Genomic DNA, 25635 nt, shown 5'->3' with positions numbered 1-25635 from the left:
GGAGCCTATTATGAGAGTGGTGTTCAAGGAAAATACATGGACAGTACTTTTTATCTCTGTATTTCTGAGCACCTGTTGTTGTCGTCACCTCTTGTCTTTCCTTAGGGTTTTGAAGCCGTGCAAAAAGTCTAGTTAAGTCCATGTTCTGACTGTCAGAGTTTCAAATAAGTAAAGGCAGGACTGTCCCTTTTGATGGTGACGTGGTAATGGACCAGTTCAAGGTGGTGATGGACCTGCATAAATAGTAATTAATTTTTTAAGGTTAGTTATTTTTTGAGCATCAGGAAAGAATGTCTGTTGAACTCAGCAAGGGAAATATTGGGTGAAAGCCTCAGATTTTTTTCATACAGTCTGGGTGGGGTTTTTTGTTGTTCGATAGCCTATGCTCTAGAAGTAGAAACTTAGATGGATAATGATAAGCATGAACCTGCTGCAGTCATGTGAACTGTCGTATCTAGCATACATGTTTTCTCCTCTCCGTATTTTTATTTGTCTGGACATAAAATGTATGGACAGCCAGAGAGAATTAATGAATTATCACTTTGCAGAGAAGAAGGAGCTAGTTTTCTCAGAATGAAGTAAAGAAATACTTAATCAAAGCTGTACGCAGACTAGAGGCATGGCTAGAAAACCTCAGGCAAAATTAGATAATAAAACAAAGGTCTCTAGAGGTATACAGCTGTATACTGTGAGAATATGGAAAGGAACAGGATGTGACAATGTAAAATACAAATCTGTTTTAGTAGTTAGAATTCACAAGATGCACATTTTGAGGTACACACGGCTGTCAGCTTGTAGTTGTAACTTCTGAATGTAGTGTTGCAATTCCAGTTACAAACCCAAACCATTACTGGGTGGCAAAATCTAAGGCTTTTCTTTATTTTTGTAAAGTGACTCACATACGCAACATCAGAAATAAGATTACATCATCATGAGTCTAAGTATAAACCAGTTGAAAATAAAATGCTTCTTGACTTTAAGTTAGCCTTTGGGTGTAGGAAAAACACTTCAGTAAGTAATGATCCTTTGCCTAGCTCTAGAAAAGCCCTAGTAATATTTGGATGAGCAAATACTTTGTTTTTTTCCCTGTAAAATATTGTAATTTGATCGTGGTGCAGTGCATCTTGTTTGTTAAAAATGTACAGTAGCCTCATTTTCATGACCAGAGCCAATGGCAGCTTTAGGAATCCCTCTGACGTCGACTGGAAGTTGAGTAGTGTTTTCTCCCGAGACTGTTGGTAGCTTACCATGTTGGTGGTAAAAAAGCACATGACATTCTAAAGAATTTGTCAGCAGTCTGCTACTACCTGTCTTCTTTCCTATAAAGATAGCTGAGCCTGTTCCTTGTGATGCTGATCAGCTACCCATGGTTTTAAAGAACTGGTTGTGTTAAGGACCTGCTTTTACTTCTCTATGGATTACTTTCTCTTCTTTCTGGAGAGTGTATTAACTGCTTTTTATCTTCCAGGACTCCTCAGTGTTCCACTAAATACAGTTGCTTTTAAACATTCCACTCTTTTCAACTATTCCAGTAAACTCTCCTTTATTGCAGCAGCATCTTAAACCTCAGGGTATTTGCAAAACTGCAGTTTGTTCACCAGTCATATTTGCTAGGGGTTTTTTTAGGTTTTGGAGAGTTCTAGTATCTAATGTGAAAAGTTTATTGTTCACTGCTCTTTTCTTAACTGTTATGTTATCCTGGAGTCCTGTGGTCTGATGAGAAAGGACTGGTTTAACCAAGGAACTTTTATATTGCTCTTTAATTGCATTAATATGAGCAGGCAGAGCTTTTTGCTTCCCTCTCATGAGGTAAGTTGGAAGTGAGACTTAAATCTAGGAGAAACACTTTCACAAAACTCATCTTCAGTAAAATATTGTTTCTTGTTACCTTTCACTCAACCCCCCTCTTTCCCTCTTCCTTACTCTGCCCAAAAAGCCCGACCAACCACCAGAGAGTGCAAGGTTTGTGTCAAGTTTTGTTGACATTTCAGAGAATTAAAATCACCTCTGCTGAGAAGAGCTTTCTTTGGACTCCTGTGTCTTTTGAGTGATTTGACAAAGTCACTTCGGAGCACTCTGAAATGATAATTAATGTAAACAGATTCCTCTGAAAAATTGAGTAGCTTGCTCTTCGTGTGTGCAGAGATGGGAAGAGAGAAGATTGTTATTGAAGATATTTCTGCAGTAATTAAGAAATGTACTTGCTGTCTTAAGTGACAAAGTTGTGCTAATAGATCAAAGAGGAGAAATGAATGAGTTGTTCAAGCAGTGCAGATGTGAGTGAAATCTGTGGTCCTGCTGTGGTAACTGAGCTGAGGCCTGGTCTGTCCGTGGTACCTCTGCAATTCTGGTGCGGGATGGGGGGCGGGGAGAGGTGCACGGGAGACAGTGTAAGCAGAGACACTGTTTGGCTTGCAGAAATTACTGATTATACGTAGACCTCAAAGTCATAGCTTGACCCCTAGACTGTGTTATAGAATTCAGTTTAGCAAATTCAGCTTTGGGCCCAGTAACAATGAGGGAATTCTATAAATACATAAGTGAAGGTCCCACATACAATGTGGATGTCACTCTTGCAGAGAAGTCATCAAATCAGGAGCTTCATCTTCAATTTCAGGGGCTTTTTGTCAGCCTTTCTGTAAAGTGGCATTAGTTTGGCCACCAGGATGTGCTCAAAGGAGAACATTGTTTTTTATTGTCTTAGGGGCTTGTTTGTATCTATGAAAAGAGAGAAATCTTAGAAACAATATGTCTGGTGTTATTACTTTTAAGCATTCATTTTATTTAGATAATGTTTTATCTTTATAGGGAAGAACACACCGTGACCAGCAGCTTGTGTTACTCAAGGATCATCTAGAAAAATATTACAGGAGCCGCAATCGGAAATGGATTGTTTTATTTCCAGAGGGTGGCTTTCTTAGGAAAAGGAGAGAAACAAGCCAGGCATTTGCCAAGAAAAACAATTTGCCATTTCTTAAACATGTCACCCTGCCAAGACTTGGGGCAACACAAGTAATTCTGAAAACACTTCTAGCACCACAAGAAAATGGAACTCCAGCCGGTGGAGATGCTGTGATAAAAGGTAAAGACCACTTTGCTCTTCTGGGTAAAAAGCAAATCGAATGTCAAAGGTTTGAGTTAAGAAAAACATTATGTTGAATTGGTCTCTTCAAATGTCAAATACATTCAGAATGGACCATTGTATTTTATATAAATGTTTTCATTTGACCTTGAGACAAAAAGAGAAAGGGAATAAAATTTTACTTTTAATTTGATTTATTCTGTGGTGTGGCTGCATGAATGCATGGCTTGGTTCACATGATGGGTAAAGCAGATACTGGAATAGGTACCCAGAGTGAGCAAGAAGATGAGCTGCTCCTTTCAGCAAGATTGATGGTTTGCACTGCTTTGTGATAGCATGGAATGATAGTAAAAGTATTTCTGGAATATGCTAACTGTGTTCATATTTTTATTCCTGACTTTAAAAGTTTCTTGCATCCAGTGCTGTATACTTTATTCCTCCTCTTGAACTATTTTCTATGGAGTTCGAGTTATTCTCTTCTTTACAGATCTTTATGTTGACTATCCCTATTGTTACTGGAGTTAAGTCACTGATTACTAGATTTGAAGGATTGTTTTGGCTGTCTTATGTCAGAAGAGTTAGGAGAGAATAAGGATATTCCTGCAGCATTATTGTTCTGGGGTGCCTGGGCTAGAGGAGGGTATAGCTGGGATATAAATAATGCCTGTAGTTATGGGACTTGGTGCTTCTAGTCTCTCAATTTTTAAAATTAATTTCTTGGCACGTTCAAGACCAGGGTTAGATCTTAACTTAGTTGTGGATTTCTGTTACTTATTATAGAAACAATGGATTGGGGGGTTGTAGTAGTTTCTTACTGATGAGTGGTGTTGGTGTTTCTATAGCCAAATTCTGATAATTGTTTAGTGATTTGAAACAAAGATCCATACTACTGAAGCCACAGATGCGGAGGATTTTGGGGTTTTTTTTGTCTGAAGTTCAAATTTCAGGGTTAGCAAGAACTCTCATACAGAAATTGCTTCCAGATTTTTAGTTTTTAAGTTATTCTTGTCAACATAGGAAATAAATTGAGATGATGTTCTTGCAGGAGTGAAGGTAGAATTTAAAATGAAGTGAAAAATCAAGCTGTGAAATGCATCAGACTATTTCCTGTCAGGCAATATTCAGAAAAGAAAGGCTGAAAAAGCTGTTGTCATTAAACATTTTAGGTTTAAAAGAGAGAAACTGAATACCCCAGTCCTTGTTAAAAAGGTTTTTTTTGAGGAGAAAAGTTTGACCTGTTCCTGTTTTATTTCTTCCCGTCTCAAAGGCAAAAAGGTATGAAAAGTAAGAAGTTCCCCAAATGAATTACAAATCTTCTAGTTCTGGAAGGAGACCAAAAGCACTTGTCAAATACCAGTTTTATATTTTCCTACTCTTAGATTGCTATCAACATAGCTGACCATCAAACCTGGCTTTTTTTTTTTTTTTGAGTAGCATGATTCAGACTCCAGAGAAATGAGCACTTGATAGTAGTTGACCTAACTGGATACTAAAATAAAGAAATTATCTCAGAAATAAAATGGAACCATGTCTGTCCATCCTATTTAAAAGACAGAAGAAAAGATAAGTGGGCAAAAATAGGAACGAAATGTGTGGGTTTAGCTGTCATTTTCTCATAGTAATGGGCTTGAAAACATACTAAAAAGGATGAAAAAGAAAAGTGAAAGTAAATTTTATATGCAAGGAAAAAGTAATATTTGATAGGTAATGACACTGAGGTATTTTGTCCTTGCTTCTTTTAAGGTCACAAAAATGTTTCTAGCATTGTAAAACTTCCCTTTCAGAGATGTATGAAATGTTAATTCTTGATTTGTATCTTGTATAAATCATTCTTCCTCTAATCTTCTGCCCTTCAAAGGCTTTTACTGTTCTCTTGCCACATCAGAAAATGTTTGTGCACTTCAATGAAATACAGTTGTATAAATTAATAGGGTTATATTTTAAAGTTAGAAGCCTAACAAGTTATTGATCATCTTTACTTTTAATCTCTTTTCTTTCCTTTTTTTTAATCACGTGAAAATCCCAGCTCAGTGAAATCAAACTTCCATCCTCTTCAGGTTACCGTTGTTGAGTTGTGGGTGCTGGAGCTAGATGTGCTGTATACAGTCAGGGTTTTGCCAGTGAATTCCATAGTGACTGTATATAAACTTTTTGTGCATTGTTACTGTGCTGCCTTGCTTGGGAAACGGGTTCTTTGTCAGTAGCATCACACTTGAACTTCATGGTTCATTGAAAACATTTTTCCTCTGCACCACTTCTTTTTGTGCTCTATACTGGCTTACTTAATAGTGCTCCCGGTGTCCTGGGTTACCAAATTATTCAGCTTACTATAATAAGCTTTCTTCTCCATTATTTATTATTCTCTCTGTCTTTTTGTTCCCACCAAGCTTTATTGATACTCATGGGAATTCACATTCCTCTCCCACCTGATTTTAGTTAAATTGGTTTATAGATTAGAGTAACTCCTCATCAAAAATTATGTTCCCTTCCTGTGGAGTTTCCTGGGTAGCTGTGTTATGATGAGTCATGGTACACAGTTGTGGTGTTCTTGACTGCTGTCATTTATTAGTACTTAATTCATTTTAAATGATCCTTGCAGCTTTTATACCATTCTGCTTTCTGAGCTGGAATTGAGTATAATACTGGGTGAAGGAAGAAAAGATGACAAAAGCAACTGTAATAAAAGATGGTTCATTCTTAATATGCTGTTATAGATGCTGCACCACATGTGGCACAAACCAAGTCAAATACCAAGTTGTTTGATCATGTCACACCCCAGCTCCTCAGCCCAGCTGGCTTTTGTACGTCACATGTCACTGAAGTTGTGGCCTTCAAGTAGTAGTTCAAGAATTGGGCTAATTGTAGCTCAGTGTTACATCATCTGTCTTTCTGTATGGTCTTTAATCTGATTTATGTCATCCCTTTGGTAGAGGTAGGTTTATGTTGAGAAGTGTGAGGTTCAGTAACCTCCCCAAAAATTCATAAGTCTAATTATGCTACTAGTATTCTTAATATCCATTCCCCTTTTCAATTTATTTTTGTGCTGGTTATAAATTTGCCACAGTTTATTAGTGGATTCTTCCTCTGTAAAGTAGCAGGAAGAACGAATGTTCCTGAGCTACTATTTGATTATTCTTATACTTCAACTGATCAGTTCTTTATCATTGGATTTTCCAAGGCAAGCAGCCTCTATTATCTTAATTTCCTCCTCCTAACAGTTTTCATTCGTATTTAAAGTCCCAAGTACTAGTCTTCATCAGGGTGAATTCTAACTTTTTACTAGTAAATTCTAAATTAAACAACTAGAACACTTGTTGCTTTTGCTGCCTTTTGAAACTCTTGTTTAATTTAATGAAATTATATAATTTTATTCCTAAATAAATAGAAGGATGGGAAAATATAGGAAAGGTAGTACTATCACTTGAAGGCGTGACACGTTTGAAGGTAAATAGTCCAAAGAAGGTAGCTAAGTGATGTCTGTCCCTTAAAAGATAGTATAAGGTACTTCTGTGATGTCTGATGAGAGCATCCCTCTGGGCAGATGTGCAGTGCCACCCAAACAAAGCACTGCTCACATTCCAGAAGATGATGTTAGTGCAGTATAGAAATATGGGCAGCATAAAAATACTTAATGAATACCCATCATCACCTTAACCCTGTATGGACCATCCTCACCTTAGCCCTGTAGGAACCAATATGTGTGTTTGCAGGGGTATTTTATGGTTTGGGGTTTTTTTTTTGTTTTTTTTTTTTGTTTTTTTTTCAGCAGAACACTTAGTCCCTTACATGGTTGCAAATACAGTGTTTCTGCAGTTGATAAGAATTAATCTTCTGAGCTTTAGAAGTAACAAAATGTCCTAAATGTCAAACAGCTGGCAATTCAAAGGAGTCTGGAGAAATTGTTCTTCAAAGATATACATTCCGGAGCTTATTTTTGATCAACCTTACTTTAGTATGGTTTTTTAAAACTTGTCTTATTTTACCATGCAGCCATTTTTTGTCTGATAACAAGTTGCTATGAGCTTGATTAGAGCCGTATTGAAATCTTATCTTACTGGTTTCAAATGCAGCAGAGTACATTCAGTTCTGATGCTTTTTGTCAGAGGAATTCCATTTGCCCTTCTGCAGAGCTGGACACTGATAATTGATTTTTTTTTTAAAGCAAACTTTTTTATTTGCTGTTGTATAAGGAATATGATTTGAATAACATGTAAAACTTTTTTCTTTTTTTTTTGTCCTGGAAAAAGAGCTTCTTGTTTTGTTCCAGGTGATTTGTTACGGCAAGATGTTGGAATGATGAGTAAGATATTTAGTCTGAGAGTTAATCTTTGGAGAAAAAAGTTAATTCTGAGGTCAGTGATCCAGCTGATCACACAAGGACAAGTAGAGAACAAGGGACAAGTTACAAGAATGGATTGCTCTGCAGGGGGAGGCCACAGCCTCTTTTGGCTGCATTCAGGGTGATGCAAGTGTTCAGGAAACCACACCTGAATAATAGTGAGTGGTAGTAAATATTTTGGTTTTCAAGTGCGGGCTGCCGTCCTCAAGTTCACGCCTGGCTAGTACATCCTTTTCCACTCTGGATTCAGTCTGACAGTGTCGCACCGTCTAGAGCTCAGCTGAAGGCAAAGTTTCCTGCTAAAATACATCTTTATAACTTGCTCTTTTTCTCAGTGGTAAACACTGACAGTCTGCTGGCGGGTTTGAGGAGTTCTGCACATGCTCTAATCCATTTTTTAGCATTAGTCGACCTCAGGGAGTAGTAACCCCAGGGAGAACATAGAGAGAATGAAAAGAAACTCTGAACCACAATAAATTTGTAATTGTAGACAGTCAAGTATCTGCCCTGAGAGGATCATAGAGGATGACAGATCACTGAATGTCTTAAAGATGCTGATGATAAGTTGCTTGTTAAGTAAATTTGGACAACTTAATATCACTGAACCCACTGCTAGAACAAAAATAAAGAAGAAAATAGCTTTGAAGACTTGCCTCTGCTGGTAATTTAAAAAAAAAACAACACAACAAAGCAAACCAAAACCCAAACAAGTTAGGAAACTGTTTAAATTTTATTTTGAATTTTTCTCTTTTTTTTTTTTTTGGTCTTTCTGTCTAGGCCAGAAAGCTGCTGTTACATGTGATTGTTCAGTCTTGTCTTAGCACTCATAAGGCAAGTTTGTACCATTCATACTAAGGTATGTTATTACTATGTGGTTTGGATGCAAATATATAGGACAAGTGCCTGTGAGCCTGTTTTGAACATTTATGTGCTATTTAAAGAGAAACAGACTTAACATTTTGAAGCAGTTTGAGAAATCAAAGTCTTCCACCAGTGGCAAAGCAGACTGACACCACAGAAGAAAAACTAGTGCTTGGAGAGACCAGCTTAAATATGGCCTCTGCAGCAGTTTTTTCAGCTGAAGTCTCTAGCAGCCAGGCTGCTCAATCTTTCAGCAAGTACTAGAAGCTTGGCAGAGGGAGTTCTTGAGCAGGTATACACAGCTCCCTGTTTTCTCAGCTGCAAATGCCGGACCTGAGATTCACGCCATACTAAGTAATGCAGCAATTTTTTTGTTTTGAGCTCCTGTTAATGTGCTCCATTTAAAATGTAATAGGGTTTATTCTTGTTCAAAAGTCTGCTCAGGCCTGAAAGCAGCATCCTTGGAGATATTAAGGTCCTACCCCTTTGTGTCTTGTGCACTTGTCTGTTTCTTTTTCAGTTTCAACATCTGTCAGAGCTTCCTGGCTTTAAAATAAATTTGCTCATGAGGAGGGTGCAACATAGTATAACCCCTCCAAAAGGACATCAAGGTTTACTTCAAAATTAATTTTCTTAAATCCTTCGTGACTTAAGTTTTTTTGGCAGTCTGAGATCTTGGATGATTATGTAAAGCTTATTTTAAACCAGAGCATGCACAAATAGGCTTGTGACTGTGATTTGATAGCACGTGGAGGTAGCTGCACTGAGACCTGCTTGCTCTAGAGGAGGATCTGTGGAGGCTGATGTTAGCTTCAGAAATTTTATTTTTTTTTCTAACCTGGGGTTCCTGGGCTGTCAGAGTTTTTTCTCCCCACCCTGCCCTGAAAGGGGTTAGAGGTGAGTTTGGAGCTGGTCTGAGGAATCCATTGCAGCAGCTCTGCTCCACAAAAGCAGATGGTAGGAAATCAGCACAGCAGAGGACTGCAGGAGTCTTCCCTTAATGAAGTTCAAACCATTATCCACTGAAAGAACAGCTTTAAGTACAAGCTAAATATTTAATAAATTATTTTAAAACACTTTACTGTAAATAATAAGATAATGTGCTCATTTCATCTGGCACTTTTTAATTGCAGTTAAAGATCTTTGTTGCTTACTCAGACAATTTACTCGTCTTTATCCATTCTTGCTTTACATCTGGGAAAATAATAAATTGAATTACTTTGTTATGAAATCTATTTCTAAATGAATACTTCTGTGGATTTACTTTTAATTTCATATTGGCTTTTCTCTGATTCATTGCTACTTCTAAAATGAAGGATTCTGTAGTTAGTACCTTGCTTAAGAGAGACTTGACAAGCACTCTGTCATGATGCTGGCAAGCCTGGAGCCTCTAATGGGACCTTGTGTTCTCATTTCACGTGTCTGTCAGAGTTTTAAAATACTGTATTTCCAGAAGGTAGCACTGAATGTTTCAGCTTGACCTGTGTAGCTTGCCCTTGGTCAAATTTTGGAATGGCATGTTGCATGCTGCTAGTAACTCATAACCTAAATTTTAGGAAATGCTGTCTAGCCTGACTCAAGTAGTACACGTGCATTTGTAACAAAGCAGCACCACTCCATTGATGAGTAGACACCATGAAAACACCAGCTGCTTGTTAAAATAATTGATAGATACATGTGATAGTATTGCTGTAATTGTCTTTTCACACTTAATTAAATTAAATGCAAATTAAATTAAATTAAATGCAGGTAGAAACTCGCAAGTCAGTCCTTGCATGTGCATTCTAGTTGGAGTTAATAAAGGTGGCTTTTTGAGTGCTACTCAGACTGTGTGTTGCAGATTTCGTCATAGGTCTTCTGTAAAATTAGAGTGGTGACTCTGGGCAAGACCAAGAATCTGTCTAGCCCAACATCTTGTGCATGGCTTCAAGTGGATTTCAGAGGAAGAGTGTGAACACAGCAAACATGCATCATACTTCTCCCACATATTCTCCTAGCTTCTGACTGTCTCCTGTGTGATAAGTTTCCCAAGCCAAATGGGAATTTTCTGCCTGGTTAGTTAACCCTCCAGTGGATTTCTTCCGTGTACTTGTTCAATTCCCTCTTGAACCCACCTCTTGACATCCTTTAACAAGGGATTCAAGGGATTCCCCACAGTTTTATTCTCATCAGCAGAAAAAATTGTTTCTCTGTTTGCTTTGAAAACTATTCCTTTCGGCTTAATTTTGAATACGTCTGTTCTTGTATTGAGAAAGATGGTGAACAGTCAATCCCTGTACATTTCCTTCATGCTGACAGTGTTCTTGTCAGCCTCTCTTATAGTTGTTTCATAGCTATCTTAGCTGCAGGCTTGAAGAGTATTGTACTTTGTACTAAAAGCTAACACTTCTTACTTGCTTTTGCCAGTGGATGGCTGTTTTTGATAGTCAGCTTTTTGAATACTTGAAGATACTGCTGGGTATGATGTAAGCATATTGCTATACTAGTGTATCAAGTGTGATTAAGTGAGCATTACTATACTAGCCTGAACATACAATGACCTCAAATACAAGGCAGCTCCAGAATAGATATAAAAACTGACAAGCTAAACTCAAAGCGTCATCTTGGCAATGTGCCCCTCTTTCCTGGTTTGCTTTACAGATCTGCTTCTCTCCCTCTTTGCAAACCTGTGAATTGAAGACATGCCAGAGAGAGGTGTAGTGGCTAGGTTGATATATGACCTGAACTATTGCTGGTAGTAACCTATATTCAGATTTAAATTTGACTCTCCTGAATAATCTTCATAACAAATATTTTCACCTCCTTTGATCCTTTTTTCAGTTTCTAAATATACTGAGCAGCATATGAGCATGTACTGGTATCAGGCTTTCCTGGGACCTTGTGGATGCAGTATCCTCTCCATTTTGAAAACTGACCATCTTCTGTTCCTTGCTTTCTTATCCTGAATACACAAAGTGGTGATTTCCTCTTTATGCCGTAACTCAGATTTTTAAGAACCTTTGAGGGATCTGCATGGCTGCTGCTCCATCAGTGAGCTGCAAGTGCGAGTTTTACAAAGGCCCAGGTGTAAAGGTGCTTGAAGTGCAGACCAAGAGGCTTGAATGTTTATTTTGGAATTTTCACTTTTGGTGAAGGGTGGGAAGCACCTAACTTTGGGACCAATATATCACATGACTGTACTCATACGCTATAGTACTTGTTCTATTTTGTGTACTACAGTATGTAGGAACAAGAGAAATAACCATGAAAGTAAAATCTAGGTCTGACTGAAGTTTCTAAGAGTGTTTCTGTGCTCTTTAATGAAATATGAATTTGATTTTTGAAGGTCTTATTTTATTTGTGCCTCATACCTCATAAAGTAATATAAAAATTGAATAACTCTCAAATAAGTGACATGCACTTTCTGATTACCTTTAATACCCCATTTCTTTTTGTTCCTAGAGAGCAAAGCAAAAGGCCTCCAGTGGGTGATAGATACAACTATCGCGTATCCCAAAGGCGAACCTATAGACATCCAAACTTGGATTCTTGGCTATCGACAACCAACAGTCACACATGTACATTACAGGTAGGAAATAAACCTTCTACTCTTACATTGAACTCAAATATTAAAAAGCAAGTATTCACAGATTAGTAGCATCATGTTTCAGGATATGGGAAATCAATAGCAATGAGAGGTTTTTTAATGTGTCTCACACAGGTGGGCAGCTCATCTGAACACAGTCATGGGGAATATATTTGAAGGCTAGGTCATTTTTTCCATTGTAACATTAAGGTGCTGATAAACCCAACTTGATTTTTTATTTTTTATTTTATTTTTTAATAATGACAACAAATTAAAAATCCCTGTTGTTGAATAAATAAGTTTCCTATGAGATAATTATATTTAACTTTCTGACAAAGAAATATCAGTTTTTTCGCTCAAACCATACTCCTGAGCAGAGCAATACTCTGGAAAAAGTAGCAATGCTCATTAACACCTAGAATGGGAGATTATTAAAACTTTTCTCCTCAGTAGTTCTTTGTCTCAAGACCTAAACTGAGGGAGAGAAAAGTTACATTTTACTTTTGGTTTGCAGTTAATTGCAAGTCTGAAATATCCAGAAGTATTTTAACACTTTTACCATAATAAATAAGTTGTTGCATTTTATCCCAAAATTCTGTCTTATTCCCTTTTTTTGATTTGGGGAGCTTTTAGACTTTTACAGTAAGCTTTCAGATATCCTAGTGTGGATCCCCTGGGTGGCAGTTTTAGGTGGGAATGACCTTCTGCAGCATCACTGTTGTGTCAGTGTTGTGTGATGCAGAGTGCAGGCTGCTCACTGGAGCTTCTTTCCACAGCCGTGTTTAAATCTGTCCTTACTTTTTATAGAAAGCTGCCTTCCAAGTTTTTCTGAAGGTGAACATAAGTACACCCTAATTTATATAAGATATCATTTTATCCATTATGTTTTATTCAGGTCACCTTAGTACTCTCTCAAATCTCTAGGATAATTGCAAGTTAGATGTATTTAGAATTCTACTAAAGAGTATTTCCAAAAATACTTGCTTTAAAAACAAGAGAAAGTTATCTTAAGTTGAATTAACTTCCTGCTTCTAAATATATATTCAAACCTATTTCTGAGCACAAGCATAAATATGATGCAACCTTCCATAGATTGAATTTGAATGTTAAAATTCTTGAAGTACTGAAATTCTAAGAAAAATATCAGAAATTTATTGTTGCATGTAGGTTTGTTGTTTTCTTCCAGAGGGTCTAAATCACTGGTTTAGATGGACCAAGTCTCTCTATTTGATTATTTTACTTTTTTTTAATAACCTCTAGTTGTTTCGGTTGACCTTGTAAAAACATTTGAAGTATGCCCCAAATGGAAACTCATGCAGCAGCATCCTCTGAAGGCCAAGTGCAGGGTGTGATACCTCTGAAATGAGAACAGGGTGTCTTGGTTTTAGCTGGAGCTTTGGCTAACTTTCCGGTCCTGGTAATTCTTTAGGCAGATACCCTCTCAACTGCAAGGGCTTTAGTTGGATGCAGGGTAGGAATTGGTAAAGATGCATTTAACAAAGTACCCTGGCCCTGACAGTGGGCAGTAGCAGCACAGGCGTGGGAAGGCTGCCCATGTGCCATCCCATCCTTCTGCACGTGGACACGCGGGGGCTGTAACCTGTTCTAAGCAAACCTCGCCTCTGGAACACCCTTTTGGTAGGTGCTGATGGGCCTGGCCTCCAGTACTCCTTTTAACCTACTCAGACTTGTACATGACAGCCTGTAACTGACTGTGAGGGTGGCGACCAGGACCATCTCCTTTTTGATCATGTAAAGTTCTCCTCCTGATGCCTTCAGTGGGAGTATCGTGTTTCACATGTCCTGCCAGTAGTGGATGAGTTGTTCCTCAGTTATGCCCTCTGTGATTTTACAGAGCTTGCTCATATCCTGCCTTAGCTGTCCACATCCCTCCTCCCAACACAGTCAATCTTCATCTGTTTGATGTCTCCTTACACAAAAGCCTTTCCCTCATTATGTTGTTACTTTTGTCTGTGCTTTTTCTGTTTCTGCTGTAACTAGTTTGTGAGTTGACTGACATCCTGAATTCCCCACACTGATTTCAGGATCACTTACCAGAGTAATAATAGCTAATCTTAGAGGCTGTAGCAGTGCATGTGTAACTGCTGGTGCTTTTTCCTTCGTCGGGGTTCATTGCCTTGCATTTATTGGTATTTAATTTCATCTGCAACTATGGTCATGTCCTTTCTCTTTGACTACTCAGAATAATTCTATACCAGAAAAGTTATACCACTCTTGTATCTTTTTTTTCCAGATTTAGTGTAGCATCTAGATACAGTATGCTAAGACCTTTCAATGTATCTGGAATTAGAGCTGTAGTTTGAAAATAATACAACGAATTTTCACCTTCAGTGTTTTTGACAATAACATTTATTTTTAGATATTTTTGTGTGGCTTTAAAAATATTTTTCAGTTTTAAGTAAAGGTTATATTTATCCGCGGCAGGATTAGCAGATAGCGACTGAACAGCATGTGTTCGTAAATTTACTCATGTTGCATCATCTTCTTCTTTTGCTTATATGGAAATTTTCCTGTTGGATTCCCTCCAGGGCATTACAACAACTGATTTTTTTTATTTTTTCCCAGATCACCTGATCTTACTCATTAAGGGTTATTTTTTAGTAGAGTGCTGTAATGTGTTGGGCACCTTCAGGCTTTTGACAACTTCAAATCATGTATTGATGACTTGAACCGAGTTGTTGGTACCACTGTGAACCTGTGAAGACTGAGTATGTGCCTGGGAAACTGGGAGTGGTGGATAGGGAAGAGTAGGGAACAACCATTCTCTCATGGAGGTATCTGGTGTTAAAGAAAACCTCACAGCTCTGCTGTCATTTTATTGAACCTTCTCCAAAATTGGGAAGACGGGCAAGTGAAGTCTAGTGGGCTGACATCAATTCCTTAGAGCTTGTTTTTGAAAACATAGGTATGGGCAGTAGAAAACTGTCTCTCAGGAGCTTTGCACGTGTGCCTCCTAGGTAGTGTCCTCACTTGTCCAGAAATACCGTGATGTCTTGAGCCTATGTCTGTGTCACATCTCAGTCAGGAGCAGTTCTGGAAAAACACCAAACCACTTTGTGCTGGTTAAGCAATGCGTGCTACCAGCAGCTGTACTTTGTGACCAGCTAGCTGATCCTTGTCATGTCAACCTCCTTCCTCTTGTCTCTGCCACTTTTGTTTGGAGATGCAGAACTACCTTTTAATGTGCTGGAAAGTGTCATGGGAAGTTTCTGTACAGTGTTTCTCTTTGAGAACTGGTCAAGCCAAGAGTGGAGGATGATGCGCTTCATCTGCACAGCTGTACAGCTTGACCAGGAAACCTAAACTACTTCTTTAAGGTCATCTTCCCTGTGGAGACCAAAACATTGGTGTAACAGAGCCATTAGAGTATGTGGGATCGTCAGCTGGGAATGCCAGCACTTGTACTGCAGGTCGCTATTTCGAGGTGGTTCCTCAGTAGTTTTAAATTTTGGTTACAATTAATTAATAAATTAGTCTTTGCCCTTAACAGTGTTGGTAAGGATTGAATCAGTGACTGAGGTCTGAAAAAGCTTGTACTGTGCTGAGCCCTGAGATGTCCCTTGTAAAGTTGGTGCTAAAGTTGATGTTAAAGAGTTTCTTTAACTCTTTGAAACAAACTCAGTTAGCAAAGAAAAACCTGAGGTAAAGAGGACTTCATCTTTAAAAAGATGGAAACTTTCAGAGGTGTGTTTCTGTTTTTCTGCATTTGACATGGGTGTCCCCTGAAATTTTCATGAAATGTATATCGAGTATGTCTGGCTTGTTGTTATTCTCCTCTTTTCCTGAATTTAATGCAATAAAAATTTGCTCATCATTTGAAATTCAGAATGTCTTGGGGAATTACATTTTAAATAAATTTTAAGGGTCATTTTTAAATAACTGGGAAGAGAGCACACTGGTTTCTCATCTGTCCTTTTAACTAATTTATAGGAAAAAAAAGTGCACCCCTTTGGAAAAAGTAAAGAATAGTTTTGTCCATGCCATCTCTACTGTATGAAAGGAAAATCAGGATTTAAACATGCTTATTCCCTTTTAGAGTAGTCCAGAGTAAGGTATTGATGTATGACAGCAACGGGGAAAAAAGGAACATTTTCTTGCCACTCAAACTGGAACAGAGGAGACTGTGGAGCTGCTTTTGTTCTGGTGTCTCAGTCAGTCCCTTCTGCTGTGCCCCTTGATCACAACCTGTGTCTTTCTGCTTTAAAGACTTTCAAATCTAGTGATTTCCTTTTCTCATAGCCTGTGCCTCGCTGCAGGATTATTTCTTTTTCATCCTACTGGGGAGCAACAGAGAAGTGTAGAGAACACAGCAAGCAGCCTTATGTTTTAGATGGTTTTCTAGATGATGAAAATGGCATAGAAGGATCAGTTTAATCCAGTAATATTTTTTTTGAAAGGCTCAATTTTGATAATGAGTTGAACCTTGGTTTTCAAACTTCAATTTTCAGTACAAATGACATCTTTTTCAGAAGTTCATAATTAGGCTAAGCTGTGGCCTGATTTTCCTCAGGATGTCAAAAGAAACTTCCCTAGAAAAAAGAACATTTGCCAATTTTGAATCTTCAAAACACAAAAGTGTAAAAACTTTACCCTTCTAACTATTGAATGACTTTTTGGCCCTGACTGACTTGTCTCAAAACTTATTGGAAAGTGCTGCAAAACTGGGTTTGCTCTCTGAAACAACTCAAGGAAAATATCTAATGAACTTCTTCCAGGTCAGATGTTTCTGGGATTTTTGTGGGAGATTTCAATCCATCTGTTAAAGCAGTAAGCACCAAAGAAAAGGGCTTGAAGGTGCAAAGACTCAAACTAGAGGCATCACTATGAGACCTGCCTCGTAATAAGTCTGTTGGAAAGATTTGTTTCCTCTTCTCCAATGGTTTAGCTTTATGCTTGGATCATTTTGTGGTGTGTGTTGACCCTAAATTCAGACTCCTTATGCTTCCACTCAGCAGAAATAAGCTGAGTGGTCTGGTGTACATGTAGCAAGACCTTGTACTGGCTACTATTCTCAGCTCCACCATTTCCTCACCGTGACTTAAGTTTGGGGATTATTTCTTTTCTTCTTACACCAAGCACTTCTTTAGTCTAATTGACTTGGTGTTTCTCAGCTGGTCTCCAAGTTTCTCCAATAGTAAGATTTCCCACGTCCTGCAGTTCTGTTGCCAAAACCCAAGAGTTAAAAATTGGAAAAACCTTGTGTACGAAATTTATTTGATGCAGACCATCCCCTCAGGAATGGCATGGGGTTGGGTTTTTTTGCATTAGCTTCCTGCTAATGATGACCACATCCCACTTTGGCACTGTGTGACGGGGATAGTGCTGTAGCAGCCCCGACGTCAGAGCCAGCCCAAGTCACCTCTGACGCAGAGGGTGCTGTGTCTGTGCCGTGTGAAAGTGCCTCACTATTCCCAGCTAACTCAGCCGTCTTTGTGCCATAATGCGAATGAGTGCTCTGTCACCTTTCTTCCTCGTACCACTTTTTGTACTGTGCCGCTTTTGAAACAAGCTTTCAACTACTGAGGAGGTTCTTTTTTTGTGTCCACGTTGATACAGATTTACTGAAATAAACGAGGCTCCGAGCTATAAATAAGATGAAATACGTCGTGGTTGTTGAATGAGTTTTGCAGAAGTGTCTGTGAAGGGCATCCCGTTTGGCAGTATATTTTAATATACTGTTTTACGCAAGTGACTTAATTTTGGTCATGCCTGAGATCTACCAACACCCTTCACTGTCCTGAATTTATTTAGAGTCATTGAAACAGCAAGTAATAATATGATTTATAAAGAGTAGCAGGTAATACAGAACTTGAATTCATGGTAGGACAGATGATAAAAGGCAGGTAGTAGTACTTAATGGTATCTATGAACTTCAGAATTTAAATAGAGAATCAGAGGTTGTTTCTCCAATAAGGACCACTTAGGAGAGATTAAATGTTTCTGAAAATGCTGTATTTCTGAAAATTATTTGGTATCTTCTGAGAAATGGCTTATCAGTAGCTAATCCTCCACAATTTCATATGTATGCCAACACGTCTTCAGCAGTTACATCTCCTGTTTTTTAAAATCCTTTCTTCTTTCCTGGACTGTCATTTATTCTCATATGTTCTGGTTTGGGACATAGATACAAATTTGTGTAGTGGTTTAAGGAAGTCACCGTCCCTCACCTACCCCGTGTCCTGCAGTTGTTGTCACCTCTCAGCTGCTGGTAGGGAACCTCCGGCTAGAAGATGGTGCTTCATTACTGAAACAGCTTTGCAGATTCTCATTGGAGTACATCTTTACTTCTACCACCACTTTTAACTTCTCAGGGTGCAGCCTGTGGTATCACTGCTTTTAGCCTCTTCCCCAATTCCCCTGATGATAGCAAACCAGCTGTTCCTGTGATGAGAAACGAAAGAAGGTATTTCCATTCCACTTGAATTTTCTGGTCAATTTATCTTATCCAGTGCTATTAAATTCCTTGTTTACCATGCTGGGAACAAAGATGCTCTTATTTTCATGCCATGTGAGGTTAGTTTTGTCCAAAAGCTGGAAAGATTCAAGAACCCAAAAGATTCTAGGAGCTTCAGATCCTACACTTTGACCTTGTTTCTTGCCTGGGCAGTTCTATGTGATGATGATGTTTTATTTTCCCGAGGAGATCAACAATCTGTTTGCTTCTAATGGCATTCCTGATGCTGCATACTCAGAGATGGGGTAGAGCCAAGGTGATGCTCATGCGCTGACCACATTGACACCTGTTAACACATTTCATTGAAAAAAAGAAACCGTTTCCTGCATCTTTTAACATTAGATCTGGCAGATGTCACATCCAGTGGCCAGGGATGACTGCTCCAGTCAGAGTAATGGCTCCCTGCCATTGTTTTGGATCATCTGTGTAGAGTTTTGTAACAACAGACTTGCTCAGTTACCTTTCCTGAACCCAGTCTCCTTAAAGAGAGTGTTCTTTTAAAGCACAGATGCCAGCTGAGCCATCTGATGGGCAGAGAATGATGATATCAGCAGTATGTCTAGTATAAATACAGGGGGGTTTAGCATTGCCTTATCTAGCACAGAAAGGGCTTGTTTCCAGAGTTTGAGGATTTTTTTTTTTTAATATTTAATCTCTAATTTAGCTCAGTCATTAGTAAGAATGTTCTGCCAGTAAAAGTAACTCTGGATAATCTAGAAATACATTTGAAAATGCTTTTAAATACACTAGCACTTACCATTGCTAACTTGTGGCAGCTAGTTTAGCTTTATTGGAAAACCAGTTGTTTTCCACTCTATTCATTCAAACTGGGTGTAACAGTGATTGCTTCTTAACCTTTTTAGCTACAGAGTTTATATCCAGAGATTCAAATATGATGCACTATTATTGATTCCCACAAGAGCCTGGATGGATTCAAGCAGAAAAGTGATGTGCTGTGTTCCATTGGTCTCTCACAATACTAGTGTCACCTGTGCTACTTTGCTACTCCATTGAAGTGCCAGCTCAATGATTGTTTCTAGTGGGTATCTTGCAAGGTCATATGATAATGTTTTCAGACTAGAAGGTACATTCTTGGCAAAATATCAGACTTAACTAGGTGATTGAGTTGTAGAGTTCTTACCGATTAGGTAAGGGAGAAGTGAACGCAGAGGTGAAGGGTATCTGTAGTTTACTATGGAGGCTTGCATATGAAGCCAGGTAACCCTAGACTTTTGTCCTGAGCCCACACACACATTTTGTTAGTTCTCAACCATCTTAAAACTTGCGTAAGCAAGCATCTGTCCTTCAAAAATATACCGTGAAACACAATATTCGGTTGCTGAGCCTTTTTATCTCTTCACAGCAGATAGGCAGAAGAGAGTAAAAATAGTGCTTGGCAACTCAGTTGTGTTTGGGGACAAAGAGTAAGTCTTTCAGAGTTATACCCTCAACAGAAATGGTCCTTTCTCTGTTGGTGTGTTTTTTACTTGCCTCTACATGGTTTAATTTTAACCTGCTGTAGAACATCTGGGCTTCAAGATAAAACAGTTCTTTTTTGCTCGTCTTTGTCGTTGTTCTTAGTACGCACACTAAAGACTTGAGCTGTTAACTGAACTGGCATTTCATAACATTTGTCTTTTGCCAAAGACTTTTCTTCAAATGCTACTTTATCTGAGATAGCAGTTGCTAATTTCTGGTTTCTGAGACTGGCTTTACTGGAGCACAGAGAAGTCCACAGTATGAGGAAGATGTAGGTATAATTGCTACAAAGACTACAGAAATAGCTGAGTTCATGTTGATACCATAGATGGTAAATAAACTTGTTCATCTCCTTATGTTGGAGCTCTCTCTGTGTGCCAAAGCACCATTATTTTTAATTCCCTCATTAGAGCAATGCTTTGCTGCTTATCTCCCTCACTTACAGCCTATTCTTCTGCGCATCATACAACAGAGAGGAGGGACAAATGACTTGGCAACAGGGGAAGCAAAGATGTTGAAAACTGTAACGGCAACAAAAGCGTTCTTCAGAAGCATCTTATTTTGGTAGTCTAACGTTCCCATATCTGTTCAGAGACTGCCTACATGATTGTGGTGTTACTTCAGATTCTTTGCAGTATAGTCAGTCAAGACTGTGTTGAAAATGAAATGAAAATCTACTAAGGAAAATAGAAGCATGGTGTAGATGACAGGCTAAGTGGGAGCTCACCTGGGAAGAGAAACCTACAGTAAAGGTCTTGCATTTCAGAGTATGAATTTTTCAGGCCAGCCTGATACACAGATCTCTTGTGCACTGGCCTCCCAGGGAAACACAGTGGATATATAAGTTCGTGTATATATCAAAAGGCACTTAGGGTCTGCTGAGGAGATTTCACAGTTACTGTAAGACTTGAAAAAAATCCAGTGAGGTATAGTGGGTTATTTGGGGGTTTCAGTATGTATGTACCTCAGTGAATTCTGGCCTGGATATCTGGTTTTCTAAGCAAAGTATTCGGTATGGAACTACCAAAACATCAATAATTCTTCCCTTGGTGTTTTCAAAGTAGAGCAGCGGTATTTGAGTACAATTATTTATGTGGTCAATTTTCAGTGTAAAACTTGCCTTAAAAATTTCAAAGAAAGCTGCTGGCATCCTTTGAAAAGCACAGAAAACATGTTTTCTGGGGTATGGAAGAGCTATTGGTACTTAGTGATGTCATTGTGTGACTTCTGCTTGTTGAAATGTTTCTTCAAAACTGCAGATGAGTTTTCTCAGTCTTTTATTTCATTCAGTGTATGAACTTCATTGCTTCTCGGTTTTTTGTGGTTTTTTTTAGGGATAGTAATATATATAGTGTGGTGGTATTGTATTAAAAAACTCGATTTGCTTTTATCAAATGCTGTAGTACATTATTTGATAGAGACTAATACCTTTGTCTTCTGTGTGCTTCTGGATGGTAACCTGGAGTATTCCAGTTTTGTATCCTTAATGCCTATGTGATCTGTGAATTGGAGGAAGCATGAACCATGCAGTTAGACTAATACAAAAGTCTTGTTCTCTGTGTTTTGTGGAGGGCTGAGACAGAAGGAGAAGAGCTTTATTCTTCACATGCAGAATACATTTTCCAGCTTTAATTTATGTTTGTTTCTTTGGTAGGATTTTTCCAGTTAAAGATGTACCTGCAGAGCCTGAAGCTCTCACAAACTGGCTCTATCAACGATTCATTGAAAAGGAGGACCTCTTGACACATTTCTATGAAACAGGTAGGATGATATCTGGCAAAGAGAATTGTGCTTTGCTAATGACTTTTCTTACAAGGATCTCAAAATGGTGTAAGAATGTGTAAGCATTCTTCACATGAATACAGGTAATATAATTTTTACTACTTTTTATGTGGCAAAGAAGTGTGATTAAAAAATTATCTGTGAAAGGTGAATTACCTGAGTAACATTAGAATTAGGGTAGTGTTTCAAAACTGTCAAATTCAAAGCAGATCTAAGGAAATACTTTTTTTTTCTGCAGTAACATACAGCTCAACTGTGAACCTTGCTGCCATGAGATTTCATGGAGTGGAATAATTTAGCAAGATGCAAAGAGGTAGTGAGCATTTAAATGTATAGTAAAAGTATTCAGAGATTATGTTAAGTTTGGAGGGGATATAAAACATTCAAGGTTCAAAATGAGCAAGTTTTTGACTAAGAAGGATTAAATAAGACCCTTGTGTGAGGCAGGTTATTTTATCTGCTTAGTGTGGCTGTTTAGTGTGTTCCTCTGACACTTTTGCTGTTAGAGAAAGCTGATCAAAGTTGTCTGCAGGTCTATTCCAAACTCTTCTGTTTCGTGTTAAACTAAACCAAAAGATGCTCTAATTGGAAGGGTCTGTGAGAATGACATCACACAAAGTCTGTGGAGCCTTGCTCTACAGCCCTGTGCTGTCAGTACTGGCCTCCTTTGCTGTGAGGATCACTTCTGTCATCATAAACTTTCAATGTTAATGGATCAGTGGAATTTGAATAAACTTGGGACATTAATAGCATTACTGAAGGGATACTGGCAAATGTGATTTAAAATATCAGGTAAATATTTTGAAACTGTAGCTGGAGAAGTTTCCCCAAGGCTCTTTTTTTCCATCCAGTTGATACTGAAGTATGTCATGTGCCCTCCAGTGGGGAGGAATTGAGAGAATGTGTTCAGGATAAAAAATAGAGGAATTCATCACAATAAAAAAGAAAAACGAAGTCCAGAGAGGAAAAAATTGAGTTTTATTTCAATATACAGTCAAGGAAGTTTATAAAATATAGACTGTCTCTAAAGGAAAATATTCTCCTCATTAGCAAATCACAGTTGTTGATGGAGGAAAGTGTTCAGTCTCGCAAATCAGCTGAGTTTAATATTCCAGAGTGACTGTGATTTATTGCAAAGACTGCTTTAATTCAGTTTTGAGTGCTTAATTTGTCAATCAAAATGCTTAAAAAGATTAACAGTCTGCTTTAACAACCCAGAGTTTTATTTTGTTTTGTGAAATTCTGCTGTCACTCAGCCATCATTGATGGCAAAAGTCAGACCTGCTATATAAATTGCATCCAAATGTATATATTGGACTTTATTAGACAAATAACTTTGTGAGTATCTTTAAAAATACAAGTATAGTCCATAGATTGTAAAGAATTATTGTTATTAAGACATTATTTTCTAAATACCATTGAAATAAGTCAGATCCAGAAAATCTAACTAGTCCAGAATTTCAGAGTATAATGAATATAATCAGATTTATTCATGGAAATGTACTTCCAAAATGGGATAATTGGTTATAATTTGCCAGTGTAATCAGTATGAATTAATAAGACATGTTTTAAATGTAAATTCTATGACATGGACCTTATTAGGCATAAATTAGCATAATTTAAAGTTACTGCCATTTATGCCAGTTGAGAACTTCCTTGCATTGCTTTTGTTGGTCTACTGGAAAAGTGTTTTTGGAAACCCCCTGGAAAAGTCCTGAGGCTGAATGTGAGGGGAATCCCTGAAGCTGCTCAAGAGCCCTCTTTGTACTGATCTATTATATGGTCACAAGTTGGCATGGGTTTAAGACTTAGTGCTGTTTCAGCATTTCGATTTTATTTTATTCTTATTCTTATTTTTTTCTTATTTCAAAATACACACTGCTTAGGAATGTGTCTCTGTTCATGAAGCTTATATCATAAAGCTGGAATAACATTTAATGCTACATGAAACTTTAAAAGTTTTCATTGACAGTATCATTAGTAGGAATGTATTATTTTGCCATATTTTTATTTGTGAAGACAAAGAAACAAAGCCTAAAGCAGCTTTTTCCTTTTTGCTATATTCTTAAGTGTTAAGAACTTTAATTGTCTGGGGAAAACCTGTAATATTAGACCTCTTGATATTAAACCCCAAAAAAAGTATATGCCTAAAATTTGAAATGAAACCATCTCATAATTTCTTACAGGTGCATTTTACACATTTCATTTGTAAAATTAAAACCATTTAGGTTTAATAGCTGTAGGTGTAAGTAACAGACTCATATTTTAGCAGCTTGTAGAAAATTTGTATTGGCAAGTTCTTGTTTTCTCTGAAGTGTTCAGCAGGATAACCTTGAACGTCACAGTAACACAAGTGAGATTACATTTATCAGGACAAAAACACTTGGGGACTAATTAAAAAAAATTTAAAAATACAACTATAAACTAGGAGCAATTGTATACTGAAGTCATTGTGCTCCTCATTCACTGTGAATCATAGAATCATAGAATGATTTGGTTGGTAGGGGACCCTGAAGATCACCTAGTTCCAATCCCCCTGCCATGGGCAGGGACACCTTCCACTAGACCAGGTTACTCAGAGCTCCATCCAACCTGGCCTTGAACACTTCCAGGGATGGGGCATCCATAGCTTCTTTGGGAATTGTGTTCCAGTGCCTCACCACCCTCACAGTTCTTCCTAACATCTAATCTAAACGTGCTCTCTTTCAGTTTGAACCCATTCCCCCTTGTCCTGTCACTGCATGCTGTTGTAAATAGTCTTGCCCTGTCTTTCCTGTAAGTGCTCATAAGCCAACTGGTGTGAGGTAACTAAAAAAGTAAGCAGTGTCATCCTACAGGGCAACAGGAAACACTCCTCACTGTAGCAAATCTGAAACCTCATCTGGACATTCTGCATACATGTCTGTCATCCCTGTTCAAAAAATATGAATGGAACTGGGAAGAGGGAAAGATAATAGATGCCAAGATGATTAAGGGGAAGGAGTCATCATTTCTGTGAAGGACAACGGAAAGTACTTGGCTTGTCTCAGCTGGGAAAGTGAAGGATCAAAGATACGAGTTGGCTTGGGAGAGGGGAAGGAGGCAGTTGCCATCTGTATGTACCAAAGAAGAAGGAAAGTTATTTAAACCAGAAGTCATTGTTGGTACAGAAAAACCAATGGGCCATAGAAGTACAAATGCAGTGTAGAGTGGACAAACAGAACCTTGCTGTGGGAATAAATGATGTGGCACATCTGCCCATATGTGAAAATATGTGTCACTGAGAGGGGCTTTTTAGGCTTTTTCTTAGTTAGTTGGTTTTGGTGTTTGTTTTTTTTTTAATTTTATTTAAGAGCATTCATGCAGGAAGAAAAGCTTTGTCTTAACTGCTTGATTGCAGTTCCTCCAGTGATTGCAAATGTGAAGCACAGAGAGAAGTTGCTGATGACATCTGATTGCCCAAATTGTGTGGTTCCTGAGATTAAAAATTGACACTGCTGTGTCTTGACTCTTTGAATCATTAATTTCATGTTCTTCTGTGAGAAGTTGAGACTCCATAATGCTGCAGCAAATACATCATCTTCTCTGGTGTATTTAGAGTTTTTATATGCACTGTTCAACATGAACAACAACAAAAGTGGTTTGTATCATCAAGGCTTTGTGCATCTCAGTAAAATGTAAAACAAATTATTTGATATGCTGATGTAAATATATGCAAATAGTTAGCTTATAATCATAAAGCTCTGATGTATTCAGACACATTTAATTTAGTGTTGCAGATCAGAAGAAGCCAAAATATGGAAAAATTAAATTTTATTATTGTCAGCTGTATCTCTTTCAGTCTTTCCCATCTAAGCAAGCATTTCAGTAAAGTATTTCTGGAAAACTCCATGGCAAATTACAATGTTTCCTTAGTCTGTATGACTGACTGGCCAGTGAATGTTCAAACAACATGTGGAAGCTGTTGTTTAAAAAAGCGTGTGTGTTTATCTGTGTGTCATTACATTTTCAAGAGGAACCTCAAGAATGTCTGTGTGTTGTTTCTTCACAGTATACAAACCCATCACCAGGCA

General features: G+C 38.0%; 1 protein-coding gene across 2 annotated transcripts in view; it reads left to right on the top strand.

Moving 5' to 3' along the window:
- LPGAT1 (lysophosphatidylglycerol acyltransferase 1) overlaps nt 1–25635 on the top strand; it is a 65969-nt gene that overhangs the window by 34143 nt on the left and 6191 nt on the right. For both annotated transcript variants that reach the window (XM_027681715.1, XM_027681714.1), the window contains exons 5-7: nt 2809–3082; nt 11724–11850; nt 21456–21562. In XM_027681715.1, the coding sequence (XP_027537516.1) occupies nt 2809–3082; nt 11724–11850; nt 21456–21562 (508 nt within the window). The remainder of the gene's footprint in view (nt 1–2808; nt 3083–11723; nt 11851–21455; nt 21563–25635) is intronic.

The sequence above is a fragment of the Neopelma chrysocephalum genome, unplaced genomic scaffold, assembly GCF_003984885.1.
Source record: "Neopelma chrysocephalum unplaced genomic scaffold, ASM398488v2 Primary Assembly neopelma1_61b, whole genome shotgun sequence".
NCBI lineage: Eukaryota > Metazoa > Chordata > Aves > Passeriformes > Pipridae > Neopelma > Neopelma chrysocephalum.
The sequence above is the reverse complement of the archived record's forward strand: the minus strand, read 5'-3'. Positions and strand labels throughout refer to the sequence as shown.